The 17,244-nt window shown below is 42.8% G+C and overlaps 3 protein-coding genes and 1 long non-coding RNA gene across 6 annotated transcripts; 1 reads left to right on the top strand and 3 right to left on the bottom strand.

Moving 5' to 3' along the window:
- Positions 1-1,610: 1,610 nt before the first annotated feature.
- tusc2a (tumor suppressor 2, mitochondrial calcium regulator a) lies at positions 1,611-2,927 on the bottom strand. Its single transcript, XM_030374548.1, has 3 exons — positions 2,689-2,927; positions 2,484-2,604; positions 1,611-2,350 (listed from the first exon to the last, which is right to left on the bottom strand). Exons 1-3 carry the CDS (start codon positions 2,841-2,843, stop codon positions 2,285-2,287), a joined length of 342 nt encoding a protein of 113 aa, XP_030230408.1. The 5' UTR covers positions 2,844-2,927; the 3' UTR covers positions 1,611-2,284.
- On the bottom strand, positions 1,611-12,566 carry LOC115557012 (ras association domain-containing protein 1). 3 transcript variants are annotated; one of them, XM_030374539.1, is made up of 10 exons: positions 11,554-12,566; positions 10,756-10,883; positions 6,124-6,228; positions 5,752-6,043; positions 5,291-5,406; positions 3,985-5,183; positions 3,615-3,786; positions 2,689-2,927; positions 2,484-2,604; positions 1,611-2,350 (listed from the first exon to the last, which is right to left on the bottom strand). In XM_030374539.1, exons 1-6 carry the CDS (start codon positions 11,867-11,869, stop codon positions 5,037-5,039), a joined length of 1,104 nt encoding a protein of 367 aa, XP_030230399.1. In that variant the 5' UTR covers positions 11,870-12,566; the 3' UTR covers positions 1,611-2,350; positions 2,484-2,604; positions 2,689-2,927; positions 3,615-3,786; positions 3,985-5,036. The 3 variants fall into 3 exon arrangements, with proteins under 3 accessions (XP_030230399.1, XP_030230398.1, XP_030230400.1); XM_030374538.1 differs by having other exon boundaries at positions 3,615-5,183; XM_030374540.1 differs by lacking the exons at positions 10,756-10,883; positions 11,554-12,566 and adding an exon at positions 7,937-8,398 and having other exon boundaries at positions 3,615-5,183.
- Positions 7,033-11,455, top strand: LOC115557019 (uncharacterized). Its single transcript, XR_003979153.1, has 3 exons — positions 7,033-7,590; positions 9,131-9,246; positions 10,795-11,455. It is a non-coding gene; the product is annotated as an uncharacterized LOC115557019 (long non-coding RNA).
- Positions 12,461-17,170, bottom strand: zmynd10 (zinc finger, MYND-type containing 10). The gene is made up of 12 exons (XM_030374536.1): positions 16,945-17,170; positions 16,381-16,489; positions 16,112-16,228; positions 15,964-16,017; positions 15,685-15,840; positions 15,476-15,564; positions 14,684-14,778; positions 14,292-14,464; positions 13,600-13,725; positions 13,382-13,503; positions 13,167-13,292; positions 12,461-12,979 (listed from the first exon to the last, which is right to left on the bottom strand). The coding sequence occupies exons 1-12, from the start codon at positions 17,031-17,033 to the stop codon at positions 12,880-12,882; spliced, it is 1,356 nt and encodes a 451-aa protein (XP_030230396.1). The 5' UTR covers positions 17,034-17,170; the 3' UTR covers positions 12,461-12,879.
- Positions 17,171-17,244: the final 74 nt, after the last annotated feature.

Consider the following 17,244-nt stretch of genomic DNA (forward strand, 5'->3'; position numbering starts at 1 on the left):
GGGGCAAGTCATGATGGCCTTTGGCAACGGTTCAATAGAGTAACAAAGTACCACATGCTGTTTAAGGAAACCTATCAAGCATCAAGGAGTTACTGAAAGGCAGCATGGGTGTTAGGCACTTATAATAGCCTATATACTATTCATTAATTTAATATATAGATGTTAATAATAATAATAATAATAAATTCAATTTATATAGCGCCTTTCAAGGTACCCATGTTCTACTAAAGGGCGTGCACACGTTTAAAAAGTAAGAAGGTGAGTGTTAATTATATTAATAATAAATAATGAAAAAGGAGATAAAACTGAATATATTTGTAGAATCAGCACTTGAAATCCGCAATTGCAGGGGGACATCTCCTCTTTCAACATATGTCCACTGAAGGTATGTTCACTGAAGTGTCCTAGCCCGCTCGGACATGCGACGGGGGGGGGGGGGGGGGGGGGGGGGGGGGGCATGAGAGCAGCTGTGTTTCCTGTGTCATGGCTGTTCTTCTGATGTATTGCTCTGCTGACTCACTGGCCTGTGTCATCAGTTTCTCTGGCTGCTTTCCCCCCCCCCATGTGAATCTAGGATGTGTTGCGTTAGTAGGAATCAAAAGGGGATGGAACAGAACAACATTGAAGCCGTCCAATTCCCCCTGGCCTTCACTTCCTGTTGACCCCCAAGATGTCCCGTGCCCTGCAGCCGTCAGGAAGCCGAGACAATGGCCGGGAAACGTGATATGTGCCCTTCTACTTTCATTGAGCGTCCAACATCTGAGGCTTGTGATGTCATAACACAAATCTGTAATGTGTGTGCCTGGCAAAACCAAGTAGCAGACAGGGACTGCAAATGTCTTAGCCGCCCAGATAAAGAGTAAAACCACCTTGAACCTTTTTGATAAAGGCACAGAATACAGAAAAGTCATAAACAGAATCATACCTGTGCACCATATATTATTTATCACTAATATATCAGTATCATTAATCTCATGTAATTGATCTTTCTCATTATTTAGCAAGGGTGCCAAGCCAACCGTTGTGGATTATCAACACCACAGGTTCACAAACACGTTAAGACTCTTACCACTATAATATACAATAATGTATCATGCTGCAGGGTTTTATGAATATCCCACATGTGAAGTTCTTTTACAAAAATAATTCTTACAGCACTTTTAAGAGCTATTAAGAGGGATAAATCACAGGGATTTTATGTCAAACCAACCCAAAAACAAAAAAGGAATTCCTGCCAACCATGTCTATTAATGCCATAACAAAATATGAATTTGTTGCATGTAATAATTAAGTCATTTAGTCAGACCATAATTGTCATTCCAAAGGAAATAAAGTATGCTGAATCAAAATAATGTATGGAAAAAATCTGACTGGCCTCTGCTGCCCCCTAGAGCAGTGGTGTTATATTACAAGAACATCCATAGGACAAACATTTAATTGAAACCCAAGGGCTAAAACCAGTGATAAACTTAAAATGTATATATGAAAATCCATATATGTAGCATGATGAACAACTATTATTGAGTCTAGTTTCCCAGCCTTCATAGACAGCATAAATTAAAATATACAATTTGGTTAGGAGGAAAAGATACATCTACTCCACACAATGATCCGAGTAAAGCATTTATTCAAGTCTTCCAAACTCTAAATTATTTACATCATATCACTAGTGTAGGTCTGAGCCCAAACAACAGACGTGACACATGACAATATATTACAAGGATGTGACTTTATATACAAAGAATATCACAACGCATATTCCTAGCACAACTTCATAATTTCACCCCTCATTCTTTCACTCGCACAAACCTATATGTACACAAGTACACATAACAGACAGTCACACGCTAACACCCTTTGCTACATTACACAGAGGTTAAAACCTTTTCACATCTACGATATTCTCATGTTGCAAACGTATAACAGGTGAAGCACATCTTTACTTGATGTTTGCATACTGGTTGCCAAAGTGTTGGGTCATTAAAAAAAAAGAAAAAGACGCAAGTTAACAGATTTGTAAAATTGAGAATGTCACCATGCTCAACTACCTTCACATTTTGCAGTGTATACGTTCACATTGCATTTTTGTCAGCTGACTTTTATATTCGCTAGGCCTCGTTCCATCTTCGCAAGTCCACATTCTTGCCTAGCAGAGCCAAAACTGTGGTCTGACGAAAATACTTCAGCCAAAACAACTGGCCAGTGGCTCCTCACAAGCATTCATAACAGCAGATAGACTAGCACGTCTGTGGGTATCCTACATGGTGGAAAGACCTGCTGTGACTCACACTTCACAGAGAATAACAGGAAAGTCTGCATGAATACGGGGGTGGTCCAGCCTCACAACTCCCTAATGAAACGAGTAAAACAAAAAGGAATGCATTGATGAGAAAGTTCATACATCATTGATTGAAGCAAACGCCTAAATAAAAAAAATGAACATGCACGGTTGTTTATTTTATTTAAAGGTTCAATCAGCATACCTGAGGAATGAGATTCTTCTGAATTCTCTTCAGCTTGGACTTCCTCCTGCCATTTTTTGTCACAACAGTCTCTTCATAGAACTCATGTGCCAGATCTCCATCCTCATCGAAGTACAAGGAACTAGGAACACAGAAACGATGCATTATTACGTCCTAGACTATACCTAAAGGGCAGCGTTCTCTAACATCACTCAAAACATTTTACCTTCTCCTCGTGAATACAAAAGGTGTGGCACTTCTGGAGCCTTTGAGTCGAGCCACGGACTGTTCGCTAACATCACTGGATGAATCACCTCCAACCCCTGAGCCTGAAAAAGGCCAGACGCCTTTGGCTTTGGACGTACTTCCTCCCATCTTCATCGAAGATTCATAGTCTCCAGTTCAGGCTGAGCCGTTTTCCTCTGCGATACAGGGCGAGTGTTGTGGACCGGATTGTTTACAAACCTAGGATCCGAATAAAAGGTTAAAAATGCTGGAGTGACACATGATCTAACTGACAGTGGTTGAATAGAAAAGGGGCTTAGCAGCCAGACGTATACCAAAACAGAGGAAAGCACTTACGCTAACCCTCCCGATGTATTTCCATCTAAAGGGATTGATTCGCTCAAGGAGTTAGCCTCACAGCGACTGTAAGCTAACTCCAGCTTTGAAGGTGTATGGTACACGACTTAATGGCTAACTAGTTAGATTGTTCATCCATTGTGATATATCGACAGCAAGATAATTACCGTGCATGGCTGTTGCTAGGTAAATAACGAGTTTGGGTTAGTTAACCTTTGAAATTAACTCGTAGGCCTTTGACGCAACCCTGCGCTATTTTCATCACATCATGTAACGTTAGCCAGGTTAGCTTTTTAGCTCGCATGAATGCAACACGCATAAGGTTTCTGCATCATCCATACATTACACAATATCTATTTAAATTAGTCAACGAACTGTAAATGAAAAGCAATGTGCGGTTAACGACTTAGTTTGGACATGGGTTAGCCTGTAATACTGGCCAGGCTAAACACGTTGTAAACAGCTAGCTTAAGCTCTGAAACCCATCTACGTATAACACAACATCAAAAAGCAACGCCCGTTAAAAAACATAACTTCGCTAATAGTTCTTATTGTGTGAACAACCCATACCTGCTTTATCCAGCATCAAAATACATTGCCTACGCTATAGGTGCACAAGGAAGCTAGGGTTCCAGTAGCTGGAAACGGCTTCTAGATATCCCAGCAGAAAGGGTCATGTGACCTAGAAGGCAGATATCTGACAGCTGCGACTGGGCCGGCAGGAGGCAGCCTACTACAGTTCCTACAATGACATGGAGAAAGCATTGACTGGTAATTTAGTGGTTCTCAGCTGGTCTAGCCTCAGGACCCACGTGTCATTATACATTAAGTAACGTCCCTCAACCAAACATTTTTTAACAATAATGCAGTTTTCAACAATGTCTTCATATACATCTAGATTCAGGGCATTAAGCTGACGCTTTTATCCAAAGCGACTTACCAAGGTTCATACACGCACTCACACCGACGGCTGAATCAACCATGCAAGGAGACAGCCTGCTCGTTGGAAGCATTAGGGTTAGGTGTCTTGCTCAGGGACACCTGACACTCAGCTAGGAGAGAACTAAAAGCTGAACAAATATGGGATAAACTCAATGAACCTATTTTTGTAGAGCTTCTTAGAAATATATATATTGGACAAAACTGATTGACACGTCAAATTTTCAGACAAACATTTATAAAACATTCAGACATATTCCAGTCAAACAAAGCCTTTTTGACACTTCTTTTTCACAATAACAATGTCCACATGTCAGTCATACTCACTCAGTAAGGGACAGTAAAAAGTATCACCCACTAAAGTGTGTGGTGTGCCGGAAATTAATGAAAAACTGGCTTGGGTCAGGTGAAAATCCATATACCTTTCAGCTCAAGCTGTACCTTGCTTCACAGAAACATGAATGGAGTTCTAAATCTGCCAATTTGTCAAATGAAAGCAAATTGATAGAACCACTCAATATATTCCTGCTTTTGATAGCAGCTGCATCTTTCGAATACATCTGGTAAAATGCATTTCAATGTTAGATGTGAACTACACATTTGAAGGAATTACAGCACTGAATCAACAAAGGGTCGCAGGGAATTTTACCATTTAAATGAAATCCCACCGGCGACATCCTATACAAAGTTAAGTCAGAGCGTAGGTATTTTGGATTATCCGACCGCACCCAATATCGGAAGACATTACTGGTTTAAAAACCAAACTTCAGTCACAGTTTCTCATGTTTTCATCTCTCATTCTCCCAGGCACATCAGATTCGCGCCAGGTGTAAGACACTCTCTCTCTCTCTCTCTCTCTCAGCATTTCACACGCACATCAGACTTGCGCCGGGTGTAAGACACTTTTTCTTTCTCTCTCTCTCGCAGCATTTCACACGCACATTCGCGCTAGCTCTAGCTTATGCGGCCTCAATGCTCTCATTCATTCTCCTCTTACAGAGGGATGCGTAGGTTCGGGTTCCCAGGGATGCCTCGTGGCCCAACATGCCTCTCTCATCCCGGGCTGGAACCCGGCAGGGCCTCCTGCAGCCTGGTCCTCGCTAAAGTGTAGCGCTGCATGATTTGCTTCACGTGCTCCTCCTCCTCTCGTTGCAGGATACGCAGGAAGTTCTTCAGCTCCGGCATGGAGAAGGCGTGCCACTGCAGATAGGGAGTGTGCAGAGCTCAATGAGCAGAGCTCTTACGGTCGAAAGTGCACAAGATGTTCATTATTGTATGCAAATAACAGAACTGCAAGCCATACTCACATTGACCTCTCCGGTCTCGTTCTCCTTCAGCACGAAGCTGAGCAGCTTCTCGTCAGGTCCGGTCGCCAGGCGCAGGCGGAGCGGACGCTCGTCGTCCGATATCTTGCGGAGGTACACTGCCGAAGACGGAAAACCAAACATCCCATTGGTTTTTATATACTGGGGAGTGCTTTTGAAAGTAGTTAGCATTAGGTGCTTATTCGTTCATGAAATCTTGTGAGGAGGAACTATACTGCAAAGCCCAAAACACAAAAGAGGAAATGCAAATTCTGGTTCATATTTTCAGTGCGACCAAAAAAAAGAGAACTCAATTTCATTGGGTCAACCGCGGACAAATAAAACAGGGCTGTATTTTTACGTTTGCATCTTCGTATAAGAATATTGCCTTTTGTGATCAAACAACACGTCCAGACTCGACAGTGTGCTTTGTGGCTTAAGTGCACAAAAGGTAGGAGGTGTACCTTGCTCGTGACGTTCCCTGCGCTCAAACAGGGCGAACTTGGCAGGGTTGTCCACCACCGTGAACTTCTTCAGCAGAGCCTCGATGACTTCGCGGGCAGACGTGTGGGAGCTGATGTGCAGATGCTTGCACGTGTCCTTGGGCAGGTAGAAGGATGTGCGGCGCTTGACTCCAGTGGCTTTCTTCCCTCCGGCTTCCTGTCTCGCAGGCCCCTTTCTGGGAGGTGGGACCGAGACGGGGCGAGCCAGCTTGAACTGCACCTTCACGAAGCCAGTGTAGGAACCATCTCGGTTCTGCATCGAAAAGAGTAGGTCCCAATTAAAATAAGGACCAAGAAGAGCTTCCGTTCAAACGTGTGGACGGTTCTACTCACTGTGTTCATGAACAGGTTGCTGTGGATCAGAGAATTGTACTCCTTCACCTTGTGCTGAATCTCTGCAACGGACCATTCCTGTTTCCTCGATTCAACCGGTTCATCCTAGAAAGGGACAATTGTGTTTTAATGCCAGATGCATTCTGTTTCTCAGAATTGGATTCACAGAACAGAAGAAAAACTTGATATTGACTCCCACCACGAGGTGGTGATCTACAACCTTCGCGGTACTGTGTGGACGTCATTGGTTGAACACACTAAAAAGGTTCACACAGAGAATTGCATTTAAAATGTTTTATTATAATGAACTGATGATTAGATGTGACATTTTCATTTGATTTGGTTCAACCAGATGGAAAACCTGACTAACCTGAATATTATAACTATACAAACTATTATAACTAATATCAATTAGTAGTTTAAAGCTTACAAAGGTCCGAACTGAATAAAATAAGCTCTAAGTGTGCCTAGTTTTAAACAATGTATGAAGTATTGCTCCAAATTAATGACACAATCAAAGATGAATCAGTCAATAGTGTTGAAGATTAGCTTTCCTGTGTTATCTCTAAAAAATACAAAACACATTTTGATGTCCAAGTAGCCAACTAAAATTGACCAACTCCAATTTGGGGAAGTACAGTTTCTTCCTCCAAATCACCAGAAGTTGCGTCAGACTCAATACTTCCTGTAAACGTAGCAAGGGCAAGTAAGATGATGTCAGCTCTGTCCAATCCCGTCCCTCTCCTTTAGCTTGGAGGGGAGGGGGGAGATCATGTGGGACTTGCAGCTGTGTGCCATGTCGGGGGGAACCAACTCTACCCTGCATTCCTGAACTATGTATTCATGTAAAAATAGCCTCCCCCCCACTGTGACCAAGTGGGATAGACAAAACATTCCCCTGTTCTAAAGCCACATCCGCTGACCAATACATCGCCTTCTTCACTGCCCATTAGCCTCTGCAGACCAGACACTAACATGGCAATGCACTTTTATATACCTTTTTAAGTAAACATACCTTCATATATATATATATATATATATATATATATATATATATATATATATATATCCTCATGAGAGTAATTTTCAATAATTGCTGATTGTTGAGGATATATCTAAAATCTTAAAAAGAGACGACGGTTGTCAAGCCTACTTCTGCAATTGATGAAAGGCGGTACAACTTATTTGGTATGTTACTGCCAGACCAAAATATAATGCTTATCTACAGCAAGTAGGAATCATAGAGCCCATTTAAAGAAAAAGTGATATTTTGACCAACATGCATGTTTTACATGATGAACAGAAGAGTTCTAATGGTTGCATCGGCAGTAGGTCCAACCTAGTCATTGAATATGAAGACTAGTTCCGATGACACCTCTGCACATCCCATGAATCACTTTGCCCAACCTTTTAATGTCTTGGTCGGCCTGAAGCGTTTTACGGATCTCAACGGAACACATTGAATGGGTGAGTCTCGGTTGAAACCTGAGACGTCTGTGTGCGTCACCAAACAAGGTGGGCTGTTCACAACTTGTTGGTGGTTGTTCTAAGTTTTCGATAATTGGTTCATCCCGGTACAAATGTGAATAATTTTCTTGAAACCTACTATTATTGCATTTACATGCATTTGTAAGTGGGTTAGCAATTAAACGCAACAACTTTTGTAATGTTTTCCACTGAGGAGTAACGTTAGGTCTGACGTTACTTGTCCAAATTTAACATAGGCCTGAGGTTAACTTCATACTGTCGCATTTTAATCTGTCAAGAACAGGATTTCTCAATTTAGACCGAATTAAAAACTATCCGTTCTCACCTTCTTAATCTCTGTCTGTGGTTTGCGTCCTAGGGACGTTCGGGCTGTAAAGTACTGCTCGAGCTCCGGCTGCGACTCATCGTCACTGCAGTAGCCGCTACTGGCGGAGCTTTCCCACGTCTTGTCGAAGGACGTGGTCTTCCCTGAACCGGTCGCCGAGCTTTTCATACTGACTGTTTCCATCGAAACAGAGCGAATCAATTCTAACTAACTAACTATAAACGACGAAACGCGTTATTAAAAAAAAAACCGGTGCCCGAACTTTTCGAAAAACAATCGCTGGTTATATGTAACGTTAGCAACGGGATTTTCAAACGATGGTGATATTACTGTTTTGTATCGGTTAAATGATCTCTTTATAAAAGGACAATGTCTAGCCTACATGAACCGTATCCACGTCTATTTGCCTTCCCACGTTTCAACGAACTCTTCAGTGTGAACAGGCGGATGTGATACACCCCCCTCCTTCCCGCCGCTCCCTCAGTGGCTCCACCCACGCCGTTGGGTTTAGTTGATTTTGGAAATACACAAAACCGGCCAAACTAGCTGCGATTGGATGCCGACGGGAAATACCAACTCCCTAATGACCTCAGCCTCAAGTACCCCCCCCCAGTGCACCCACCACCCACCCCCAGGTCCTTCCTGTGTGACAACAATAAAGCCAACGTCATCTCCCCACAGAGAGTGGGGCTGTCATGTGAAGCAGTGAAGCAATCGGGTAAAAAAATAAGTTGAGTTGTTGAGTTGGTTTGGCGTGACAGCTTTGATGCGTGAAGTTGTTGCAAAATGTATGTTCAAGTTGGATAAGATAAGATGCAAAAATAAAAAAGGAAATAAGATGCAGTTATGCATGTGCTTTATATTTGCAGATTGTTGATAGACTAGAATCAGTTTTAAGTTTCATACGTCCTTGCATTTCGTATCGTTTTGCACCAGGGACTATCGTCTATCTATGTCTGCTTTTAAAACAATTAAGTACTTGACTTTAAAATACGTATTATTCAAGTCATGTCTACTCTACGCCTGATAATCCCTCCATAAGATAAAGATATTTAAACATTAAGAAGCCATGCTAGATCTTGTGTGTTTGATGCACATTCCTGATCGGTCGCCTGGTTTATCTACTTGTAGCTGGAACTGTACAAACAGCAGCCTGACTGTCCAGACCAACAGACACTCTGCTTGTTCTTCCAGGGGTCTCCGATTGTAATGAATGCATGCAGGCCTCCTATTGTAAGGAGCAAAGAGCAGCCAGAGCCTGACGTCAGGCCATCAACCCCAGGGCAAAGTCTTTCCAGGGCACTGTCGAGGTAATAAGGCCACTTTATGTCTAGTTTATGTCTAGTATCTCGTGTCTTTCTGAGGAAACCAGAGCAGCCGCATAAACATAGGGAGAGCATTGGAGAAGAACTCCACCCTCCCAGTCCACTGGTCAGCTTCAAGCCCAGCAGCGCACCACACACCATAACCACTGTGCTGACTGATACGGAGGTTTCTGACTTGATCAAAGTAATGGGCCCTTAAAAAGATGCTTAGGCGGGATTGATGACTGATCCATAGCACAGTTATTAACAAAAATGCATGCCTACAATGTTCATTTATACTAAAATATAAAAGTTATATAATTAACACGATTTTACACTTGTTTTAGTCAACACTGTCAAATGTTGGAATCTATTAGTAGTCATATGTTGGCGTCTTGTTTTATGAGCTTATTTCCTTGACTATAGAGAATCCTTGTAACATTGCATCCAAGAAGTACATCGAGTAATAAACCTATTCTGCTGTAAGCAGCATTTTAGCTATTTGACACACAGAAGTTGCATACAATGGCAGTAAGCGGGTGGTGGCCAACTGCATGATTTTCATTGGTACACTCTATCTCTCCAATCCACTTTTTCTAAAGGCACCACTGTGATAGGGTCGTACACATCTGGATGCCCTTATAGGGTGACATTTTCATATTAAACATCGAATAATATATTGCAATACTTGTTACTCTCTTAATTAAGATTTGAGAGAGAGAGGGCAGAAGAGAGCAAGATTTCGAAATGTAACAAATAGAAAAAACGCCCTCCCTCTCTAGTCCCTCCCTCCCAGTGTTTTGCCGCCATTGAGAAGCGTGGTATTTTAAGATTCACCTGCGGTGGCCAAGAAAAACTGATCCCCCTAGGGCCTAACCAATTAGGGAAGAGATGTGCTGATTGGTCAGAAATGAGCCAGCGCAGTCGACTCACTTCATTCTCACAGAGTTTTTCCCTCGCTCATAACTGACGGATGGCTAGACCATTTCTTACAGTTTAACCCAATTGTTAATCTTAAAGGGGACATATTATACTACCAGGTGTGAGTGTGATTAGCCATTACAAGCCGTTTTGAAAATGTGCAGCTTCTGACATCACAGGTGGGCGTGTCCACCTAGATGTATGACGGATAGATAATCAACGTTTGCTACAGTCCACTGGGTAGGCTGGTAGACTGATCTATCCAGCACACATCTAGGTGGACACGCCCACCTGTGATGTCAGAAGCTGCACATTTTCAAAACGGCTTGTAATGGCTAATCACAGTCAAACCTGGTGGTATAATATGTCCCCTTTAAATCTCATCGACAGCACCTTTTAAAGGGGACATATTATTCCACCAGGTGTGAGTGTGATTAGCCATCTATAGCCGTTTTGTCCACTGGGTAGGCTGGTAGACTGGTAGACACACTTGTGATGTCACACTCACACCTTGTGGCATAATGTGTCACCTTGAACAGAGTTTATTTACGTATCACCCAGGCCCCCGTACGATCCGTCTCGATGGGTCCTCACCACATTTGTGTCGTTTTCTTCTATGGTGTGCTCCAACAGTGTGGGCGAGCGCCGCGTGCCCCCCTGGTCCCAGCTGCAGTCCAACTGGATGTGGGTGCGGCAGCGTCGGTGACACGTGAACCTACAGTCTGTGGAGGAGGGCAGAGGAGACGGAAACACATCAACATCTCTGAGGGCTTTGCAGAGGATCATCTCTCTCTGGCATATTTTCGGTTCAGAATTGTACGAATTGCATTGCAGGCTCATCAGGCTTTATTCCATCACGTCTCTTCCTAAATGTTGAGGTAACTACCGGTATTTAGCTTTATGGTCTCATTTGAATTCTTGAATGGTGATGTCCTCAAATCATACTATGCAATACTTGCAGCTGCATAATGCATTGTTATATACTGATAAATACATGTTGTTTTAGCAGGGTTTGAATTATTGTAACTATAAAGAGCAACGATATACTTAGTTATTTCATAATCCTATGCTTACTAGACTCATAGTTACTTGACACAAATGAGATAATGTCAGTATTCTTTGTCATTTCACCCCGTCCAATACCCACGCAACTCTCAGAAGGGAAGTTCATCTGTAACTCAAAAGACACACACACACACACACACACACACACACACACACACACACACACACACACACACACACACACACACACACACACACACACACATCCAAAACACACACACACACACACACACACACACACACACATCCAAAAACACACACACATCCAAAAACACACACAAACACACACACAGACACAAACACAACTTAATACTACGAAGTACTTACTGGCACAGCGCAGGCTCTGCTTGTAAAGTCCCCAAATGAAATCTCCGCACAGGTCACACCAAGTGGGCTGAGCGTGACTGCAGGGCTGGAAGTTGTGCCCCTCACCCAACTCCTCCTTCAGCCGAGGATCCTGGGATTCACCAAGAATCCGGATAATGCCCGCTCGGTTAAGTAGTTCTGGCACCTTTCCTGGGCTGATTCTAAGCGCATTGGTCCTCTCCAGTCGTGAAGGTGACCGAACCCATGGGCTGGTCAGCTCTATCGGGTCTGTGTCCAGCCGAAGGTCACGGAGCTCAATCACTTCGCCCAAATGCATTCTTTGTATTTTATCCAAGTTTAATTCATGTTAAACTCCAGAGTCCAAAACACTGAACCGTCCGGTTTCTTTGGGCCAAATGTTTTACCAAAAAATTACAGCTCACGTTTGCGCACGGTATTACGCAACAACCCCTATTTCACGCGTGCTTGTTCCAACGGGACGTGCTGCCATCAGCTATTTCTCATCCGACAACTGCATTTCACAAAGTCAACAACTTGCTCCTCAAGAAAAGTTGGACCTTCAAGTTAAAACGATGAAAAGCTTCAGGCACGCACGAAGCGCGGAGGCTTGTTTGAAATTAGATATTGAAGACGTCTGCGACTCAATATGTAGCCTATATAACAGAACGAAAAGCTCACCGTTCCTGAGAGGTAGAACTTTGAGACAGCTTTGTGGCAATCCTTCTCTCATCGAATAAATAAAACGTAACGTAGCCTACCAGTGATTGGCGGGGTCTCCGAGGCAGCTAACGGATGTGTTTCGTCTATATAACGGACCTCATCTCTGGAGGCAATTTCGGAGAAACTATTTTCTCCGGGTAGATCATGCAACTCCAGAAGTTTTGAAATAACATCATAGTCCTACCGGAAGGGTCCCATACTTGTCGTTTAATCAAGGAAACCTAAACAAAAAAAATGAATCGAGAAAAAAACCAAGTGAGATGAAAGATCACGACCGACATCCGGGATGGATCTCAGGGGGTGCATCCGAACTTCAGTGTGTGTGTGTGTGTGTGTGCGTACCATTCACCAACCAACTTTCGTCGCACACATTGTATTCTGTTATATTTGACACGCCCATGTAGTCATTTTATCGAAACATTTGGAATTCATTTTCTATCAGGAAATGTAGCCCTTCGTAGAAGAACACGTTCAGAAATACAAAAAGCAGGTTTAACTTGGCTGGGGGAAAAGGTTGAGAAAATGTCAATAGATTCAAACTCTTTAGTTTAGAGCACAAATTAAAATTCTTTCCATTTGTGGTATCCAATTAAAACGTTTTCTCTGTCATGGTTGGCTATTGAAGTTCTTCTGTATCTCCTCGGATGCCTCTGCCATCAGCTTGCATGCAGTCTTATGTTTGGACCAGTTCTTCACCTGGCATTCCCTGGAACAAATGAATGCAATATAAGAATATATTTGACAAATGTATTTTAAATAGATTATCGAATTGAATACAATATTTGCAATACGCAAGGTTATACCATGAAATAACCCCCCAGAAAAAAGCATTGCGCAACACAACACTTTATCATTTAGAAATATAGAGCGTTAAGTTTCAGCAAAGGCTTTACCTGTTGCAGTACCATTCTCCCTGGCAACGGGAGCATCTCTTAGTCGCCTCCCCTCCACAGCATCCACACTTGGGCTTCTCAGGGAGCAGACTCTCCAGCACATCCAAGCTGTAGGTCTGTGCTAGTCTAGTCACACAGGTGTATCACATGAATGAAAGCCTACGATGCATAACAAGAAGGCCTGACTGGTGGGTCACCGACGTAGGAGTACTTACCTATGTGCCTGTTGTCTGAGGTCCTTCTCAGAGGGGTTGAACGTCTCTTTTACTTGATACTTAGCGATGGCCTTCCATTTGCCTGCATTCTCGTGCACAATGTGGTCCCAGATCTCCGGGATCTACATGGGTGTGGAGATGGGTGATTTGTCAATAAAATGGCACGGATAGGTTTCTTGTGGGAGGGCTATAGAGCTAGGAGTGTGTAAGAAGTGTACCTGTTCAAGAATGAGATCTCTCTTGGGGGGGGCGGGGTCTGTTACGGACAGGTGAGCGAGGAACCGCTGGAAGGACAGTAGGTTCGGCAGCTGGTCGATCAAAACTTCTGTCAGGAAACCTCTAAGCTGGGACACAAAGTCAAGCTCACCGGTATGGCTACATGTAGTCATCAAGTCATTGAAACATTGAGAGGCCAACGGTATGGCTACATGTAGTCATCAAGTCATTGAAACATTGAGAGGCCAACCAAAGACTGCAGACAGTAGCAGCAAGAGCAGCCAAATATTTAAGAGCTGCATGGCTAAGTTTACAAAAAACAGCCAGATGTTTGTGCAGGCCAGCTTTTGACAAGAATCGAAGAAACAGATATTTTGCATACACATTTTGTATGTAGGTTGGCGGTGGCTATGTACTAATGTGACAGTACAGTATACTGTCACAGTATACAGCATAATCTACAGGACGTTGGAGGGAGTATTATCCTTGAAGAAAGCCCCTCCGTCTAAACAAGTCGTTATAGAAAGGGAGGAGATGATAACGGATGTTGAAAGACAATGACTTGGCGCAGGCCTGCTTCCCTTTTACTTCAGAGCTAAACTCTGATACCTGCACAGAGTAAAAAACAAACAACACCTAACAACTTGTACAAAGCAATGTTAAGAGTTAACTAAAAAACTTGAAAATAAGATACCTTCAAAATCGTATTCTTGTTGAAGTTGTTGAAGTCATATTTGCGTTGGCAGTCTTCCTTGAGAAGCAGGTTGTAGAGCGAGAGCCACACTTGGCCGTCCAGCTTGCTCATCTTTAGATGGTCTTCAGGGGGGATCTTCTGCCATGTGCCGTTCATGTACTTCTCAACTTTGCCTTTAATTAATTAAATAAATCACCAATTAAAAGACGAACAATTATGCATGCATGTTTTTTGGTCGAAATAAAGAATGGAAAGAGAAAATTTGTATGAGCTAATTTTACATACTCTATATAGTAAATAATAGTATGCAAATACTGAAATTACAATACTATCCTTATTTTCATTATCATCCCAGATTATCCATTGGTTATTCCCTAAACCAGGGGGTATACCTGCTGTGTAGCGACTCCAAGGGCAGCAGTGAATCAGCTGCACCAACACACAGGGCATGTTATGGATGCACAGCAGCCGGTTGATCACACTGATGCTGTGAAGTAACCATACATTGGTTACAGCTTGTAGTCGACTTTGGCTTCACTTTCACTCTACAAAGGCCTTAGTTAGATACTCAGTAGTGGAACTCGCTTATACATTTGCTACATCTCTGCAAAATGTCTGACCCCAGTCCTTGCCAAATATACGATACTTTGTCTCTTTCCCGATGAATTTTCTCTTCCTGTCTGTCTTTGCTTCCTTGCTCTTATCATAAAGAATATGTATCCATGTAGTGCTAGAGATAGAATAGGCATCTTGGAGAAACCAACAAGTTCGATTTTCAAAGTACCCAACTTAAAATCTCATCCCTCCCTACAAAGCCACCGCCCAAAAACTCTAAAGATTTATTGATTGAAGTTGGGATATAAAGAGAATTTCAACCAATTTATTTGTTGAAATAATGGTTCTAATAAACATCGCCTACCCTAGCTCTAAATTCACTTTCTCTTCCAGTCTGTCTTTGCTTCCTTTTTTATTTTCTTTGCACTTTTTTCGAATAATTGTTTTTGCATATTGATGCTTTTGATAGATTGAGATAGACAGGAAGGTATGGTAGGCTGAGCAGAGGATATGCAGCAAAAGACCACGGGCGGTAATCAAACCTGTGTCGCTGGGGAGCCTGCCTTTGCTTCCTGGCTGCTATCATAGAGAAGTCCTTCCAAGGTAATGTTAAATAGATGGTGCATCACCTGTCAGTATGATCAGTGATGTAGCGCAGCACCGACAAGGCCTTGAGGGAGATCTCAAACTCCAGCGCCGCGTTCTGTGTCTGCAGCTCCTGTAACGGGGGAAACAGCTTCCATAAAACACTTGTAGAACCTCCCCCGGTTTAACTTGCATTCGACCTCTTGTCCGACCCATGCCTTACACCAACCAGTGTGAGACAAACTTTCCTTACCTGCATGGTGGACAGATCCCCAGGGGTACCGGCCGGGCTTGGTTGGTCCGATGTCGGGGGGCCGTCCCTGGAGGTTCTGCTGGCCAGCAGCGTGAGCTTGCGGTGGCAGTAGTCCACCAAGTCAAGTACAGAGTCTTCAGCAGCCTCACAGGAGTCCTGCATAACCCACAATATCTACTATGATCCGGCTCCTTTAGCACTGTTGTGTGAGGGGGATATAAAATGCTATCTCACATTGGTATAGTATTGTTTTATTTGATTTCACTTTAACACACTCACCTTATGAAACATGATTGTTTCCAGCAGGTTTATGACAGTAGCTTCGTAGTGTATCTAGAATTAGGAAGAGGAGCACATCGTTCAATGACCCGTTCAAACGAACCTAACCACAACCACCATTGCCTCTACACACGTCAGGCCCACTCACCACCATGTAAAGAGGAAATGTGCTCTTTGGGTTGAAGTCCTGCAACTGACAGAGAACAGGGAGCACTTTTTGTTTCCACACCTCGACTAGAATCAACTCATGGACTAGAGTTGGTATCTGTAGGGGAAATGACAGCGATTGAATTATAGTTTTGACTTGACATCAGTATCAGATGTTTGAAATGATAGCAGTGAATCAGCCAACATATTTATAATATACCACAATCTTTTTAGGACTAAGATACATTATTTGATAGTATTAATTTTTACCTTTCTATGCGTCACCAGGAGCTCCTTGACATATTCATCATGTGCTGAAGAGGCACTTATTATGGCTTGCATGTTCAGTTTCACTACATACTCGTGTTGTCTGAACCACCTGTGTGTCACACACACACACACACACACACACACACACACACACACACACACACACACACACACACACACACACACACACACACACACACACACACACACACACTAAAGAGTTATATTGGTAATAGTTATTCTATTTTCAAAAACTTAAAAAGATAACCATTAAGTCTATAACTAATTGTGTCATGTATAAATTGGCAGATTGTTTGGTTGAAGTATATTATTTGCTGTACTCGAAATTGTTCTTCAAAATGAGTCAGGGCGAATTGGTACATCACACACTCAAATAACTGTTTTATATCCGTTATTCGAAGCTAAACTTTCTTCATGATGTAATTCCGTAAGTTTTCATTCATTTGAATAAGTTATTTGGTTGGCAGACCTACCCACTTTAACTAGTTGATTAATGTGACATAGCCTGGTTCCTGAGCATTATGCTGAAAGTTTCATGTTTACCTTTGAGAGCCTACATCCCTGAGAGAAAAGGCCTCCAGGCATCGAACATATACTTCTCCTTCCCCCGGCAAGATTACTGATGCATCCATGCTGCGATCGGGTTAGAATCAAGTGGCCAAACTTAAGTAGTTCTTAATGTATCACTGAAGTGGTCCTTGTAATGGCTATACTTCAGTTCCTGTGGTGGTCATGGCAACAACAAACGAAACGCACTGACGACATGCCGGGGTTTACCACGGTCATGCCCTTCGCCTCCAGATGGGGGCAGAAGTGGGTCGTATTCATTCTCTTAATTCAACA

The sequence above is a fragment of the Gadus morhua genome, chromosome 13, assembly GCF_902167405.1.
Source record: "Gadus morhua chromosome 13, gadMor3.0, whole genome shotgun sequence".
NCBI classification, from domain to species: Eukaryota; Metazoa; Chordata; class Actinopteri; order Gadiformes; family Gadidae; genus Gadus; species Gadus morhua.